General features: G+C 46.5%; 1 protein-coding gene across 12 annotated transcripts in view; it reads right to left on the reverse strand.

Moving 5' to 3' along the window:
• Positions 1–11,118, reverse strand: part of SPOCD1 (SPOC domain containing 1) — a 51,881-nt gene extending 40,763 nt beyond the window's left edge. For 4 of the 12 annotated variants that reach the window (XM_056795266.1, XM_056795265.1, XM_056795263.1 and 1 more), the window contains exons 1-2: positions 10,972–11,117; positions 7,922–9,777 (exon numbers count right to left, since the gene is read on the reverse strand). In XM_056795266.1, the coding sequence (XP_056651244.1) occupies positions 7,922–9,724 (1,803 nt within the window). In that variant the 5' untranslated portion in view covers positions 9,725–9,777; positions 10,972–11,117. The other 8 variants (XM_056795267.1, XM_056795264.1, XM_056795262.1 and 5 more) reach the window with 6 other exon arrangements.
• Positions 11,119–17,243: the final 6,125 nt, after the last annotated feature.

Genomic DNA, 17,243 nt, shown 5'->3' on the forward strand with positions numbered 1-17,243 from the left:
GCCAGGTATTGTGCTAAGAGCTAAGGCAAAAACCAGTCTGTGCCCTCAAGTAGCTCACAGTCTATTGGGGGAGGCCACATGCAAACATATACAAAACAAGCTCTGTACAGGATAAATAGGAAGTAATGAACAGAGGGAAAAGGCCCTGGACTGAAGAGGCATGGGAAGGCTTCCAGGAGGAGGTGGGACTTTAAGTGGGAAAGCAGGGAGGTCAGTAGTGAAAGTGTGTTCCAGGAAGAGGTCCCAGCCAGAAAAAAATACAGAGTCTAGAGATGGAGGCCAGTGTAGCTGGGTAAGAGTCCCTGTTGGAGAGTGAGGGGTGAGAAGACTAGAAGGGTAGAAGAGGGCTGGGGTATGAAGGGTTTGGATTGGTAAACCCAGCATTTTGTATTTAATCCAGGAGGAAATTGGGAGTCCCTGGAGCTTAAGTGGGGGATGACATGGTCAGGCCTGGGCTTCAAGGAGATCCTTTGATGTCTGAATAATGGAAGATGATTGACTAGATGGGGAAGAGACTGAGGCAAGCAGAAGCCCCCTCCAGCAGGAGGTGATGAGGGTTTGCACCAGGGTGGGGACAGCATCAGAGGGGAGGAGGGGTCCTAGAAAGATGCTGCAGAGGCCAAACGAATCAGACATATTGGAAAAGGGGCCAGAGAGGGGGGAAAAGTGAAAAAGATGAGATGTTATTGAAGTGAAATCTACCAGACATGAGGAGAGGGGGGAGGCAGAATTGACCAGATCTCTGGCTGAAGAGGTGAAATCAACCAGATTTGTTGAAGAGGTGCCATGGAGAGCCTGCATGGGATTTGGGGGGAGGGGCCAGAGTGCTATAAAACATGCAGCACTTGCGTAGATCCAGGCTATCTTCCATGAACACTGTCCTGGGTCACCCAGGGAGGCATCCCAGGACAGTGTTCATGGAAGATAGCCTGGATCTACGCAAGTGCTGCATGTTTCTATAGCACTTTAAGGTTTACTAAGTACCTTCTCCACAATTCTATGAAGTAGGAAGTGCAAATAAGATTCCCATTTTACAGATAAGGAAACTGAGACTGGGGGAAGGCAAGGTTAAGTATCTTGCCCAAAGTCACACAGAGAGTAAGCATCAGAGATGAAATTTGAACCCAGGCCCTAGAATTACATCCACTTCCCAGGAGATTGCAAGGACCTTTGGATATATATATGTATATATTTACACACCTACACACACACCTTCCACTCCCACCAAGACAGACTTCTCACTATCTAATTCAAAAGTTCTTAACATGAAGCCTATAAACTACTTTTTAAAAAAATAACTCTTCCCTCCCATCTTAGAATCAATACTGTGTATTGTTTCCAAAGCAGAAGAATGGTAAGGATTTGGCAGTGGGGGTTGAGTGACTTGCTGAAAATCACACAGCTAGGAAGTGTCTGAAGACAAATTTGAACCCAGGACCTCCCCTCTGGCTCTCAATCCACTGAACTACCTAGCTGTCCCAAGCCTATGAACTTTTAAAAAATATTTGATAATTGTATTTCATCTTTTTCTTTTTCTATTTTTCCCAGACACAAAAAAGTTAATAATCCAATCTATTCACAGGTCCCTGACCACCAGAACCACCATACTCTGTTTGTTATCCACCCTTGTGCCCAAAATAGGACCATGCTATTCCTTGACCTGGAATGCTTTCTCCACTCTACCCAGACAAACTTGGTTGATTGATTGATTACTTAAGTCTCATGTCATCCATGCAGCCTTTCCCTGAGCATAGTATGATGAAAAGAACACTGGAATCCCTCCAGAGTCTCCGCCTGGGGCTCAGATTGGGACTAGAGGACACCTTTGGCTATTGTAAACAACTGCAAACAAAATAGGTACCTGTTAATTGGGGAATGGGTCAAGATGCATGAACACAATGGGCTATGATTGTCCCATAAGAAATAGTGACTATGAGGAACTGAGAGAAACCTGGGAAAACTGTTATAAATGGATACAGCAAGCAGTAAGCAACTCCAGAAGAACAATGTACATAATGACTACAATTACATAAATAAAAACAACCTGAAAATGTACTTGAAATGAATGCAAGGACCAGGATGGAATCCAAGGCAGAAAAGCAATAGGACAGGCAAATGAATTTAAGTGCCTTTTCCAGGGGCACACAACTAGGAAATGTCGATCTATCTGCCCTAAGATGTTTGTTTGCTTTTTTTAAAGAAAGAAAAAAAGGGAACAGCTAAATGGCTCAGTGCCTGGCCTGGATTCAAATCTGGTTTCAGACACTTCCTAGCTGTGTGACCTTGAACAAATCGTTTAATCCTATTTGCCGAGCCCTTGCCCTTCTATCTTAGAGTCCTGAGGAGAGAAGGGGAGGGAGGAAGGGGAGGGGAGGGGGAAAGAGAGAGAGAGAGAGAGAGAGAGAGAGAGAGAGAGAGAGAGAGAGAGAGAGAGAGAGAGAGAGAGAGAGAGAGAGAGAGAGAGAGAGAGAGAGAGAGAGGAGAGAGAGAGAGACAGAGACAGAGAGACAGAGAGACAGAGAGACAGAGAGAGAGAGAGAGAGAGAGAGAGAGAGAGAGAGAGAGAGAGAGAGAGAGAGAGAGAGAGAGAGAGAGAGAGAGAGGGAGGGAGAGAGAGAGGGAGAGGGAGAGAGAGAGAGAAGCTTTAGACTCATCTATAATAAAAATGTAAAAAGTTTGATCTCCCAACTTCATAGAGATAAGAGTAGGGAACGTTTTGTAAGCTTTAAAGCATCACAGAAATGGGAGTTGTCAGTTGAGGCAACAGCTTGGGAGGTCTCCCAAACCCTAACCCAAATTCTGACTCTAACTCTAACCTTGATACAGTATAATACTTCACCTTAGGAAGGCTTGGAGGCTTTTCTAATTCTTTCATGGGTACCTGTCAACTCCCCCATCTTCCTCTGGTAGCCCTGCAGTTGGTCAATGTCCTTCCTAAAAGCATGGTGCCCCCACATAAACACAATGTTCTAAGAGTCGGAGTTCTGTTCTGAAGCCATCCAATCTTGCTTCATTTGGCCCAAGATTGTTGCCATACTGTGCTTTTGAAGTAGAGGTCTTCCAAAGTTCTCAGAGCTAAATCTTTCTTGTGCCACTGTCTGGCTACATCTCCCCATTTTGTGCTTATAAAATTGATTTTTTTAAATCCACACCCAAGATTTTCAATTTATCCCCATGACATTTAATCCTGTCTATTTCAGCCTGCCAAGATCCTTCTGGATCCTGAATCTGTCACTCAGAATCTTGGCTGTTTCTTTCAGTTCCATATCATCTGCACGTTTGAGAAGCATGTAATCTATGGCTTCATCTAAGTCATTAATAAAAATGGTAACAGGCATAAAGCTAAGCTCAGGCCCTATTGAAGACCTTTCTCCAAACCAACATGGAAACTCTTCGGGCCTGGCCATTCAAGCAATGCTGACCCCAGTCAACTGTACTATTGGCTAGCCCATCGAGTAACATCTTTTCTACAAGGATAGCATAAGATTCTGAAAAATGCTTTACGGTAATCTTGGTTGCAGAGCTCTATCTGCAACATTGCAGGCAATGACCTGCTCTTAGTAAAACCATGTTGACTCTTAGTGATTATTCAAAATGTTCATTTGCCATCACATGTTTTTAGACATACCCACTTCCCCTTAGCTGGAAAACCCCACTCACTTCACTCCCTAGTGACCGGGCTGTTCCGCAGTCTTTCCAAGATCACCCTCATTGACTTGGTTATCCTATCTGGCAGCTCTTGCAATATTCACACGAGGTGACTTGACCCTCTCAAAGAGAACTCAGAGCTTTCTATCTCTAACCTATCTGAGTTTCACCTTCCTATCATTAACCAGTCTATGCTTTCTCCTCCAATCAAGTGATGATTCTCCTTGGCAGCGAAAACAGAAGCAAAAGTTGAGTATCCCTTCCTTCTCGCCTTTGCCCATTATTAACAGCCCAGCCACTCTGACTGTGAGCTTTTCTCTTTTGGAATCTTTCTCCAACATAGCTAAAAATTCCTTTTTGATGGCTGTCCTTGGCATTTAGTCCCAGCCTCTGTTTACTTCAAGTTTTAGTACTGCTTATACAAAACTGTGTCACACCTTGGCATTCACCTTTAGTTACCTGCCCCTTTTTACATCTAAAAGGATTTTTTACAATCCAACTTGCCCAGAGAGCAACTTGGGCACCCACCTTGGCCTCTTTGGCTGGCTTCCTCTTAAAAATAATTTCTGTTTGTAGCTTCAGACTATCTTTCTGGAGTACTTCCCAGCCTTCCTGGGTGGCCTTCCCCTATAAAAGCACAAGCATGGGCTCCGATTCTTTCTCTGAAGCCTCTTGAAAACGACTCTCCCCAAATCCACAGTGCATTTGAGGCCATTCTCAGTTCTCTTTTCCTCTCTCCTTCCTCCCCATAGTTCCTACCATTTTCCTGTCAATGACCAGCTCTTCTTGTGGACTAGCAATACACAGAACGCTCAGAATCAGATCCAATGTTCCGCTCCTCCTGGCATTCCCTGAATTTCTTTAAAGGATGAACTTATCAAGACAACAAACCAGGAGTACACTAACTTCCCTGTGGCGGGCAGAAACCAAGAGATCAAAAGCCTCCCGTCTCCACTGTCTTCCCTCATTTCCCTGCCTTCCACATTTGGTTGCCAAATTTATCTATTTCCTCCTCCTGCCCAGAGGGTCTGTAATATCTCCCCATGACAAAATCTCTTCTTTCTCCCTCCATTGACTTTCACTCAAATGTTTATTGCTTTGTTAGCTTTTTCTAATGAAAATCTGCCTTCACACAGTAGATAGTAAATACACAGGGCTACTTGGCATACGTACGTCCAGGGCCCAGCATCTGCACGTACAGGTCAAAACTCAAGCCACGGCCTCGGAGACTCTTCAGGTTAGAAGGGACGCGAGGAATCATGGAAGCTTGATAAAGGGCAAAAGCCGTCCAAGGAGGGCTCAGATGATGTCCCAGAGCGCAGAAGCCCTAATTCACCTCAACACGTTTATGAAACACCTTCCGTGCTAGGGATCTAAAGACGGCTTTTTCACAGATCCCGATATCATCAAACATGTATCATCTGGGGGGGGGGACGATGACAGGTACTATGGCACAGTTGAGAGGGGAAAGATCCCTTTCACCAGACGGAGCAGAGAGGGCTTCCTGGAGGGGGCGTCCCTGGAGGGAGGGTCTCTGAGGGGCAGAACATTCCAGGCACGAGGGGGGCAGGGTGGATGGGCCTGAGAACAAACAGCTGGAAACGGAACAAGGGTTGGGATGTTCTGTGTCACAGCAGCTGAGCAGTATCATACTGGAACCAGATTGTGGGGAAGCCTGAATGTCAGCAAGAGGAATTGATACTTTATTCAGTAGGCCAAGGGGAGCCACTGAAGGTTTTACTTGGAGGGGAGGTGGCATGACTGGAATGGCATTAAGAAGATTATGCAGGCAATTTGTGGCTGGATTGGAGAAAGAGGAGCTTAGAAGCAAAAAAGATCAATTAGGAGACTCTAAGGGAAACTAGACGCGCCTGAGGTCGGAGCAAAGGAGCGGCGCACTTTCCCGCAATGTCGCTGCGCTTATGGCCCTGCTCCTTATGGTCCTCCCCCAGCCTGGCCTCCTGGGCCCTGGCCTGGGGCTCTTTTCCCGCACTAACGCTGCCGGTGAAGGCACAGGGACTGAAGTGAAAGAGATGGGGGAGGAAAAGAGAAGCAGCACCCCAGAAAGCTCTGGATGGCTGGGAAACGGAGACAGGTGCACACACAAAGGCGCAAACGCCAGAGGAGAGCGCTCTCTGCAGCAGCAGGAAGTAGAGGGCCTTGGGGCCCCCAAGCTGGAGAGGGGCCTTTCCCCGGGTGCCCTCGTCCCTAACGGGGCAGGGTCCCTCCCCAGACTTTTCCCACTGGAGCACAAGCTCCCCCCTCCCCCCGCATCACGTGGGCCAGGCCCTGAGAGTGTGATGGAGACTGAATCTGGACAATGTTTGGGGCCAATCTGTAGTGGTGACTGGAGAGGCCAGTCTCACACCTGCCCGGGATCGGCAAACCCAGCTGTTTCTCCCCTGCCTTGCTGAAGGCTGGGAGGGGCTGCGGATCTGACCCCCCCCCCCCCAAGGCTCTGCCCGTCCTGCCACTCCAGCAGGGGCAGCAAGCCTCGGTCACCATGGGAACCCGTTGTTTGGGAGGGGAAGCCGCTCTGCTTTTCTGTTGTCAAGGCCAGAGCCGGCGTGAGGCCCCGCTAGAGAGGGCTCAGTGCTTGTTCGGGCAGCAAAGGCCCATCAAAACAAGGCACACCTCCTATCCCTGGGGGCACAAGGCACACTCCTCACAACCACTCTGAGAGGGAGGCAATGCAAAGATTATGGTTCTCATTTTACAGAAGGGAAAACTGAGGTTTGGAGCATTGAAGCCACTTAGCCACAAGTAATAGTGCTGCAGCCAGGATTTGAACCCAAGCGCAGGGCTCCTTCCACTGTCATGAAGCCTCGGCTGCCCCCCTGCCCCTGTCGTGATGAGAGAAGGGACACGGCAGCTCACACCTAGAAGATGAGGGGCTGAGGAGTAAGGAAGGCAAGGGGAGGAGCCCTGAAGCCAGCTGTCATTCCTTCTGACCAAGGCTCAATTCACAGAAGAGCCAAGGCTAGCACAACCTAAGTCTGTCCTAGCCCTCTGGGGTGCTGAGTGGGGAAATCACTTACCCCGGTCCCACAGATAATGAGGACTGTCAGAATTTGAATCCAGCTCCCTCCTAACTACAAGTCCAGTGCTCTAAGCCCAGGCCTTTCATCCCCTTTCTTGCTTGTGTGCACACAGCCCTGTCTAAACACTCATCCCTGGGGCAAGGGGGCTATTCCTCTCCCAGTTCTGTGCCAGGACCTGCCCATTCCCCCCTCAGGGCCTGAGGCTGCCTCTACTCATCAAGCCTCAGCTGCCTGCAGGCCCATGCCTGCCCCTCACTCTAACCATCTGGACTGGGACCACCACCCATCACCATTTCTCTGACAGAGACCCCCCCAAAAGGCCTTGAGGCTCCTGATACAACCTTCTGGATACTCAAAACCCTGCCTTTCCCCGGCTTTCTGGGAAGCTTCTCTCTCTGCTCCTCACTCCCCATCTCCAGTATAAAATGTTCCCCCATTGAACCCACTGCTCCAAGGGAAGCTGGTTCTGGGATTCAGTCGTCTGGGGGATGGATGTAGTTATGGGGAGCAGGAGTGACTCAATCAACCATAGGAAAGCAGACGAGATAGCCTGTCTGCCAAATCACTCTGACAGATCAACCAAAAAAGCCTCCCAGACCAGGAAGGGAGCCGAGGCCACAAGGCTCAGAATAGGAAGTGCCCTTCAAAAGCCAATCTAACCACCAGAGAGGGTAAGTGACCTATCAGGGTCACACAGGTAGGTGCTAACTCCAGAGAGCACCCGTTCATCCCAGATGGGTGGGCATCTCCGGCAGAGCAACATGCATATAGGGAGGGGCTCTCTGAGACTTCCATCTTAACGCAGGAGATCATTTGGTCAGGGTTCTCCCCTTCCAAAAAAAGGGAGAAACCGTGAGAAAGAACAAAAAGTGAACCGGAGGTCTGGCCCATGATGTGGGAAAGGGAGAATTAGAAGACCTGCGCCCTATCGTGGAGGGAGTCAGAAGACCAGGGTTTGAATCCTGAGTCAGCCCCTCTGGTGAGAATGTCAACATCCCCAGCACCCCGGGGTAGGGAGAAGAGGGAAGCCCGGACAGGTGACCACCTCTGAGCCCACTCCCTCATGTGGCATGGGAGGCCAAGGAGCCCCGCAATATCTGCCTCCCAGGGTTTGGTGAGTCGGGCCATTTATCAGTCCTAAAACACCACAGAAACATAAGCTACAGTGATTGCTATCATTATCCCCTCTCTGGCTGGGGCTCTGCCATTTGTAATGCTAAGAGAAAACATACCCCTCTGCTTCTGCTTACTCTGGCTGGCTCCCGATCTCTGGTGCTCTCCTCTGGTCTGGAGCCCCCGTTCCTGCCCCATTCCTGGGCAGTGGACAACAACCCCTTCCGTGGCTTCTCTCCAGCTCTGGGTCTGTTTCGACGATGTCTAGAGGGTCTGCTGGACGGTTCAGCCACTTCAGGGTCCAAACTGGCTCCACTGGCCACAAGTCCCTTTGAGGAAGACTTGGTTAATGGGAAACCCAGGCCAGCCTGGCCACAGGGTTGGCTTGTGGTGGAGAAACCTTGGGGCCTAACAGGCAAGCCTAGCGTCGCCTGCCTGTTGGCATCAGAGGCACCCACAGCTCCTTTGCCAACAGCAGATTCCAGTTCCTCAGCAATGTCTGAGAGGCCAGTATCATCATCCCCAGCCTTGGCCACCATAGCAAAACCAAGATCTTCGTGTTCTGTTGAGACGTCCCCTGAGAGTCTAGAGAATGAAGGCGAAGTCAGTGGATCCCAGGAAGCAGCCAGTGGGCACTGGTCAGGATTTTTCCAGGAAGTCTTAGAGACTGGCATTACATTGGGCACAGCTGGTCTCCCAGGAGGACCCAGGGCCTCCATAGCTGAAGTAGCAGTCACCGTGCATCTCTGAGGCCCACTGGGGGTGTGGCCAGAGGGCTCCCCTATTCCAGCCCCCTTGGGCAAGAGAGGATCAGTGGGGCTATGGGGAGAAAATGAGGCAGGAAATGTGGAGAGGGCTCTCTGCTGGCAGGTCCACTGCTGGGTCTTCCCAGTTAGTTTATGCCCTCTTTCAACAGTCAGGGAGGTCCCAGCAATGGTTCCCATTTCTCCACAAGTCTCCCGGCTGCTGTTCCGAAAAGAGCTTCCTGGGGACTTGGGGTCTACCCTCCCCGCACTCTGTGCAGGGCTTAGATAGTCTCGGCCTTTCCTTTCATCCCTCCTCCAGGATCCTTCTTCCTTGGAGTTCCTCCTCCTCCTCCTCACCTGCCTGAAGTTGGTAGACAGCCTGCTTTTCTTATTTGCCCTCTCCAGGGTCAGGCTAGGGGAAGGAGGTGAGGCGTCAGGCTGTTGTCTCTTGCCTTTTTCTCCTTCCTTTGCCTCCTCACAAGCATCCAGAGGACAGTCCACACACATGTCCTGCCCCAGGGCCAGGCGAGAGAAGATGCCCTGTTCACACACTTCAGAGAGGCATTCAGGAAAGGCCACTGGAGTGAGCCATCTCATTTCAGGGGGGTTCTCCATGTAGTTGATGGAGTGTCTCTGGTTGATTCCTGGAGGACTTCCCTCTCCAGTGAACTCCTGGAGGTCGGGGCAACTTTCAGCTTCCACGGATCTCTCCCCCTTCCCTGTGGACCCAAGCTTCTTCCCCCAGTTTTCAGCTAAGATGTCATGTAAAGCCACATGAAGCTTCTCCAAGAACTGTGCTTTTCTCTCTGTTGGTGCAAGAGAAGGCTGGACGTGAAGATCTGAGGACAGCAGTGAATCCTTGCCCTCCTCCTGGGCCTGTCGGTCTGGGCCCAGAATATAGGTCGTCTCGGGACCTGTGCCCCGGCCCATGGTCTCTGAGTTCTGAAGAGCTTTCTCTGCGGGGTTGCTGTCATCCTGACGGTCCGTTTTGGGGGGCGTGCTCCTGGTGGCTTCAGGCTCTGGGCTCCACTGAGAGGAGGCTGTGCTCTGTTCCCAAGTCCAGCTCAAAACAGAGCTGCCCTCCTCCGTCTCCTCCACAAAGGGGCCACTGTCAGGGGAATAGAGCAGGACATCCTTGGGACCGAAGGCATCTTCCCCTTCCCCATCTCCAGACATGCCTGTCGGCCAGCCAGGCAGGATCCAGGGAGACCATGAACATGCAGGGAGAGCTGCCAGAGGAGATCAAGAAAGATGTTATCAGGGCAAGGGCACCAAACCCATCCTAGAAAGAATTTCCCAGGAAAAGCCTAGAGCTCTGAAGTCTCTTCCAGCTTAAATCTGCGATTCTAAGCAGGGATCAGAGGATCTGGGACCTGCAAGGGACTCAGGCCAGAGAAGGGAAAGGAGCCTTGGAGAGATTAGGTCAACAGCAAGCAAATATCAGGGGCAAGCTTTGAGCCATGCTTTCTTGACCCCAAGCTATCCGCACACCCCTCCCATGAAGACTATTTTATACCCAGCTACAGCCCAACACCAGACTTGTCATGTCTGTCCCCATAATGAACCATAACCCAACAGTAATATTTCGGTCTCCTTCCCACCACCATCCTGGACCAGGCATGCTCAGCACTGGACAGTGGCATCCCTCTCCCCAGAAAGAGCCCAGCCAAACACCCTCTTCCCTTGGAAAAAGCAGCCTGGAGTTGACCAGTAACAGCCTCTGTCCACTAGGGGGCCCAGTGGACCAGGTCCCTTACCTGGTAGACCACACTCACCCCCCCACCCCCACCCCCGGTAATTCCCGTAGTCTGCAGTCCCGGCCCCTCAGTCCCACCCTTTTCACTGACGGACTGCTTAGACCCTCTTTTGGCTCAGTTGTCCCCCCTTCTCTCTGCTAAGTGCCTGACCAGTCCCACCTGCTCCTCGAATTAACGGGCCAGTCACACTCTCTCCACTGGAGAGAGGACCCAGTGCTGACCCCACCCAAGCCCCAGGATCCCCGAATCGCTCTTAGCCCCTGCCACGCCCCTTACTTGCGGAGCGCTCCCTCTCCGCACCTCTCCTTCGGCCAGCGCCCAACGGACTCTCTGCGGCAACGCCCCCTCCCACTCCCCTCGTGCCATCAAGGAACCGCCCCGCCCCTCCCGTGCAGGGCAGCCCCCTCCCCAGAACCTGGGGGAGTCAGGGAGCACGTGACCGGGAGCCCCAAGCAAGCGGGGGGGGGGCAGGGGGAGCGGGCTGGGCGGTGACAGTTAGGGATGAGGGAGTTAAAGGGTTAAGGGCTGGCGCATTTGCTAGAGAGGAGCACTCTTGGGAGGAGTCACCTTTAGGGTTGGGAGTAGGGGGACTTGTGGAGCCCGGGAAAGACCCCGCGGGGAGAGCCACTAGTAAAGGGGAGGGGTGTATCGGAGGAGAGGAGTCACCTGTGGGGTGGGGTGGGGGAACAGCCCGGGAGGGTGCCTCTCGGAAGGGGACGGGAGGAGGAATGGATTTATGGAAGCAGGAGGCAGAGGCTTCTGCCTCGGCCAATTTTAAGGGTTTTGATAATGGGGGCGACGGGGAGGAATAATGCCAACAGCAACAAGAAGGACTCATTCCTATAGAATCTGAAGGTTTACAAAATGCTTTACTGAATTTGGAATCAAGGACTCTAGAACTGGAACGGAAGAGGAAGACTCCAGGGCTGACTGCTACTTACTCCCTCTGCTTGACCCCAACCAAGTCCCTTCCCTCACCTTGTGAAATGAGGGAATCGGACTAGATCTAATCTGCTTCCTGCTCCAAGACCAGCATGGTGACTGCAAGCTCACTCAAAAGCCACCTAGTCTAACCAGGACCTTAACAGGGACCTTCAGTCCCGCCCCAAGTCCCAGGCCAGCAAACTATCCATTATGCCACCAAGATGCCCATACTACACTCTTAATGAGTGATCCCCTAGTCTATCTGTTTAAACACTTCTGGTGAAGGGGAGTCCACTCTCTCCCAGATGTCCCATGCTTTCTTGGAGTGTTCTTAAATTGTTAGAAAAATTGTATGTATCTTCCTCTTTCGGGGGGTTACAGGATTGATAGCCAGGCCAAGAGACAGGAGGTCCTGGGTTTAAATATGACCTTAGACACTTTCTAGCTGTGTGACCTTGGGCAAGTCACTTAATCCTCATTGCCTAGACCCGTACCACTTTTCTGCTTTAGAACCAATACAAGTATTGTTTCTAAGACAGAAGGTCAGGGTTTTAAAAAAAATAAAACTAAAGTTGCCTCTTTAGAAGCACTGGACCTGAAGTCAGAAAGATCCAAGTTCTGATTTGAACTCCTACACTTACTAGTTGTGAGTCTTAAGGCAAGTTGCTTACTCTCTTCCTCAGTTTCCTCATTTGCAAAATGGGGATAATAATAGCACCTACCTTCCCAGGATTTGAAGATAAAATAGTATTTGTTCAAGAGCTTTTCAAATCTTAAAGTGATTTATAAATGTTAATTATTCTTATTTCTGCAGAGACTAGGGAGAAGGCAGTCTGCAATATGACAGCCCATCAAGTCCTTTTAGACAGTAATTCTGGACCCTTTTCTTCATTAGGCTAAATTCCTTCAAATGAGCCCATTCCAGTCATCCTCCTAGGATGCATCCAGCTGGTCAAAATCCTTCTTCCAGTGTTAACATCCAGGAATGTTAGGTATATTATTATATTATATTAATATATAATATATTTATATATATTATATAATAATATATAATATATAGTATATTATAATATTAGGTAGGACCATACATTAGGTATGGTCCAACTAGCAGAATACAGTGGAACTGTCACCTAAATTCCGGACATTTTTAATGCAACCTAGATCCCATTTTTAGGTATTGTTATAGGCAATCAAAACTATTATTGATAAGCTAAAGCTGTTATATTAAACCTATTTTGTAGACAGTTGTTAGGGGGTTAAACTATTGTGCAAGTGGTTGATAAATGTCCTGAAACAGTTTGGTACAAGCCTTATTTATAGTAGAGGTGGGGAGAGGAAATAGGAATTATCTCTATTAATCTTATATTATGTCTAAAATTCTAAAGCTGTACTAAAAATATCTAAATAAACCCCCCAAGATCTAACCGCTTTTTTTTGTTGTTGCAGTTTCTTCTTGCCTGAACAGAGCAGGCCTCCTTAACTTTACTCTCACTATCTTAGAATAATATTCTCTAACTAAACTGTTCTAATTAATAAAATCTTCTTTAACCTCCTTAAAGTAATATATGAAAACAAAAGGCTCCCAGAAGCCAACTGTCAGAGAGACCTCTTAACAGAGAGCAAACCTGAACAGCCCAGAACTTCTCTTCCCTCAACTCCAAATGGTCACACTACCTCTCATAGGAAAGCGGCACTCCACTGCCTTCTTTCCAACTCTGTATCAAAGATTAAACTCTAAAAATCTTTACTACCAGTTTCTCCTGATGGAGAGCCAGCACCTTCCAACTCCTCTCCAACTGAAGCTAGAACAAAATGGAGTTTCTGACTTTCTTCCTCTCTTTTATGGTTTTCTCTTAAAGAGATGGAGTTCTATTGAGAAGACTTCTGCTCTTAAAGAGCCCAAGTGAGAGAAATACAATTTCTTATAACAGTATCAAGTTGCCTTCTCTTGCTGAACTTGCAGTTTACTAAAACTCCTAAGTCTCTTAGATACACTTTCCCCATCCTACATGAGTCAAGTTTATTGTTTGAACCCAAGACTCAACATTTATCATTATTCAGTTTGTTTTAGCTTCTTGAGACCTTTTAGATCCTTGTCAAATAATGCTAGCTATCTCTTGCAAATAGATGTCATCTCCCAATGTTATAAGCAATAGCTTTAGATATATAAAACAGATAAAAGTACTAAGTAGCACATTGTATCACTCAGTACCCAAGTTACTCAACAGGCCAATTCACCTTTCTTGGGCATGTTTCCTCATCTGTAAAATGAAGAAGACATCTGAGGACTCTTCTAGTCTTGGTATTCTAATTTTATATTGTCAGGAGGAAGCTTTAGCAGGGCCCAGAGAAGAAGAAACTCAAGAATTCAATTAAAGAAAAAAGTTTATTGAGGATTTACAATGGACAAACAGGGCATACAAGATATAACACAGACTGCCTTTTAGGAGCTTACAATCTACTAGGAAGGATGCAACGCCTACACAGATACCCATGGCACAATTATGACTAAAATGAGTTTTGTGGGGGCAGCTGGATTGCTCAGTGGATGGAGAGCCAGGCCTAAAGATGGGAGGTCCTGGGTTCAAATCTGACCTCAGACACTTCCCAGCTGTGTGACCCTGGGCAAGTCACTTGACGCCCATTGCCTAGCCCCTACCTCTCTTCTGCTTTGGAGCCAATACACAGTATTGTTTAAATTGTTTAAAAAAAAAAAAAGATGAGTTTTGAGAGATGCAGTTGTTTTCAGCTGGTGTCAGAAAAAACTTCATGAAAGGCATTCATCTCATCTAGGCTTCAAATGAAAGGAAGGATTTCAACTGAGTGATAAATTGGGGATTAAAACAGTGAAGTCTTTTCTAGAACTGAAGCGCTAATGAGAGTAAAGATGAACAGATGAGAATGCATAGGATGAGATGAAGCAATGGGAAGGGATGGAAAATCATCTCATTCGAAGGATCATTCAACTTGTATGAAGGGGAGTCATATAAGAGAAGGCTGAAGTGGCCAATTAGTCAATTCAGTGAATATTTACCAAATTTCACAATCTGAGACAGTTGTTCTTATTATCCCCATTTTATAGTTGAGGTAGGTTATATTATTAAACCCATTTTGTAGTTGAAGAAACTGAGGCAAATAGAGGTTATGTGACTTGCTCTAGGATTACCCAGATAACCAGTATGAGATTTGAACTCAAGCTTTCTTTACTTCAGGCCCAGACCTGATCCACTAAGCTGCCTCAAATCTACTTCCCTGAGCTAGCCTGGGAGCAGTCTTACGGAGGTCCAGATATTCAGTGAATCTGGGCCTTCTTGCCATTGTTACCAATATAGATGTTTCCTGAGTCATTAAAGCTTAAGCTGGGCAGTGTGGCCATATAGTAAGAGAAGGCAGATCTAGGCCAGTTCTTATTCCAGATCTGCAGATTATTAAATATATATATATATATATCTTTTTAAGCTTTTTAAAATATTTTGATAACTTTCAATATAATCCTTTGTAATTCTGTATATTTTATGTTATGCGTTCATCAGACTGCCATAAGTGGGACAGAGGGGATATATATTTTTTTTTAACCCTTACCTTCCATCTTGGAGTCAATACTGTGTATTGGCTCCAAGGCAGAAGAGTGGTAAGGGCTAGGCAATGGGGGTCAAGTGACTTGCCCAGGGTCACACAGCTGGGAAGTGTCTGAGGCCAGATTTGAACCTAGGACCTCCCATCTCTAGGCCTGGATCTCAATCCACTGAGCTACCCAGCTGCACCCTATTATATATATATATATATATATATATATATTTTTTTTTTTTTTTAAGTGATGAGGGACAGCAAAATGGTTCAGTGGATAAAGGACAAGGCTTGGAGAAGGCAGGACCTGGGGTCAAATCTGACCTCATAGGCTTCCTAGCTATGTGACCACAGGCAAGTCACTTAACACCCATTGCTAAGCCCTTACCATTCTTCTACCTTGGAATCAGTACTTAATATTGATTCTAATCATGAAAGTAAGGGTTAAAAAAAAGTTTAGTCTATAAACATACAGTAATTTCTTGGAATTAAAGTGGTGATTCTAAGAAAGAAGGCAAGACTTTTTTTAAAAAAATGAAGAATCTCTGCTCTAGACTGCCAATGTGACCAGGCTCACTTCTGAAAAGTATGTTTGTGAAATAACACAACAATCATCCAGATGTCTGGAGCACCCAGCTCATCCCATCATTGAAAGAATAGCTGGAATAGACATTAGATGACAATAAAATGCTACTATAAATGCATCAGTGCTTTTAAATTAATATATATTTTGTTAATCACACTGCCACTTAAATAGTTCAAAAATAATCCGTGCATGGTTAAGAAATTTATTTGTTTTATAGTAATTTGTTACCTCAGCTACATGATCAGATCATTCAGCTTCATGGTGCCCTGGCCAATTCTAATATAAATCCTATGAGTTGCAAATGATCTACATTGGGAGATGGAGTTTCAACACTAGGGCATTCCCCACACTGATAAAATTACAAATTAGAAATAGACAGATAGGTAGAGTTTTAAGCTAAGTTTTTTGATTTTCAGATTGAAAATTACTGATCTAGTTCAATGCCTTTGTTTACAAATGGGGGAAACTAAGGCTAAGGGAGGTAACTGCTATTAGATGTATAGATATTAGAGGTATATAATGTGCATATAAGGTTCTTGTTTATTTTCTTATTTAATTTCTGTGTATATAGTAATTATAAGGTGTATCTGAATTAATATCTTTAGGTTCTTATTTCTGTAAAGTAAAATGAGAATAGGTTTTATTTATGTATAGTATGAATTTTGTGTTTGTAATTTCTGTAACTGTAAATATTTGGAATTGTATATTATTTGGGACTTGCATGTTGCAAGAATTGTTTTGCTTTTTACTTTCTCTCTGTACTTCTCCTTTTTTATAATATAAAGTATGGGATAGTTTTATTTGAAAAATCCATGGGGGAGACTGATCTTAGGGGGAGAAATGGTTTTTTATTGAAAACTTTAATTGATTTATTTAGAATATTTTTCCATAATTACATGATTCATGTTCTTTCCCTCCCCTCCCCCCACCCCCTCCATAGCCAATGCACAATTTAACTGGGTTTTACTTGTGTCACCAATCAAGACCCATTCCCATGTTATTGATATTTGTACTAGGGTGATTGTTTAGAATCTACAGCCCCAATCATGTCCCCATTGACCCATTGACAAGCAGTTGTTTTTCTTCTGTTTCTATTCCCACAGTTCTTCCTCTGAATGTAGATAGCGTTCTTTCTCATAAGTCTTAGAGGGAAATGTCAAGAGAGTTTTCATTCATTTCTCCTTTTCTATATTTAAGAGGAAAAGGAGAAATAATATTTTCAGTAAGAGAACCCTTGCTGTGCCACTTGTCAACTAGTGACAGTTAAAATAGTGTGGCCAGGGGGCAGCTGGGTGGTTCAGTGGATTGAGAGCCAGGCCTAGAGACAGGAGGTCCTAGGTTCAAATCTGGCCTCAGAGCCTACCTAGCTGTGTGACCCTGGGTAAGTCACTTGACCCCCATTGCCTGGTCTTTACCACTCTTCTGCCTTGGAACCAATACTAAGACAAAAGGTAAGGGTTAAAAAAAAAAAAGAATAGTGTGGCCAAGGGGAGTTAGATAGTTGCAAAGGGCTTTTGTTTGTCTCTGGGTCTCCTGGGGAGAGGTTGGGTTGCTAGCATTCTCTCTGGTTGGAGACAGAGAAACAAAATTAAGACTTAAGTAGCCTTATTGATTATTAATGACCTGGGTAGATAAGGTAGATAGATAGTGGTTATATTATCAGATAGAGTAGGAGAGTAGGTGAGAACTTCAGCCTAGCAGAAGATACTGTCCTCTGAGGCAGAAAGATTTAGGGTTTTTTTAGAGAAATTTAGTTAGGACTGGGATCTAGAGTATAAGTAGAAGTGATTATAAGATTACTTTCACTTTCCTCCTTCCTATTTCCTATCCATATTTTCCTAATAATAAAGTAAGTGCTTTG

This window comes from Monodelphis domestica, chromosome 4 (assembly GCF_027887165.1).
Source record: "Monodelphis domestica isolate mMonDom1 chromosome 4, mMonDom1.pri, whole genome shotgun sequence".
Lineage (NCBI taxonomy): Eukaryota > Metazoa > Chordata > Mammalia > Didelphimorphia > Didelphidae > Monodelphis > Monodelphis domestica.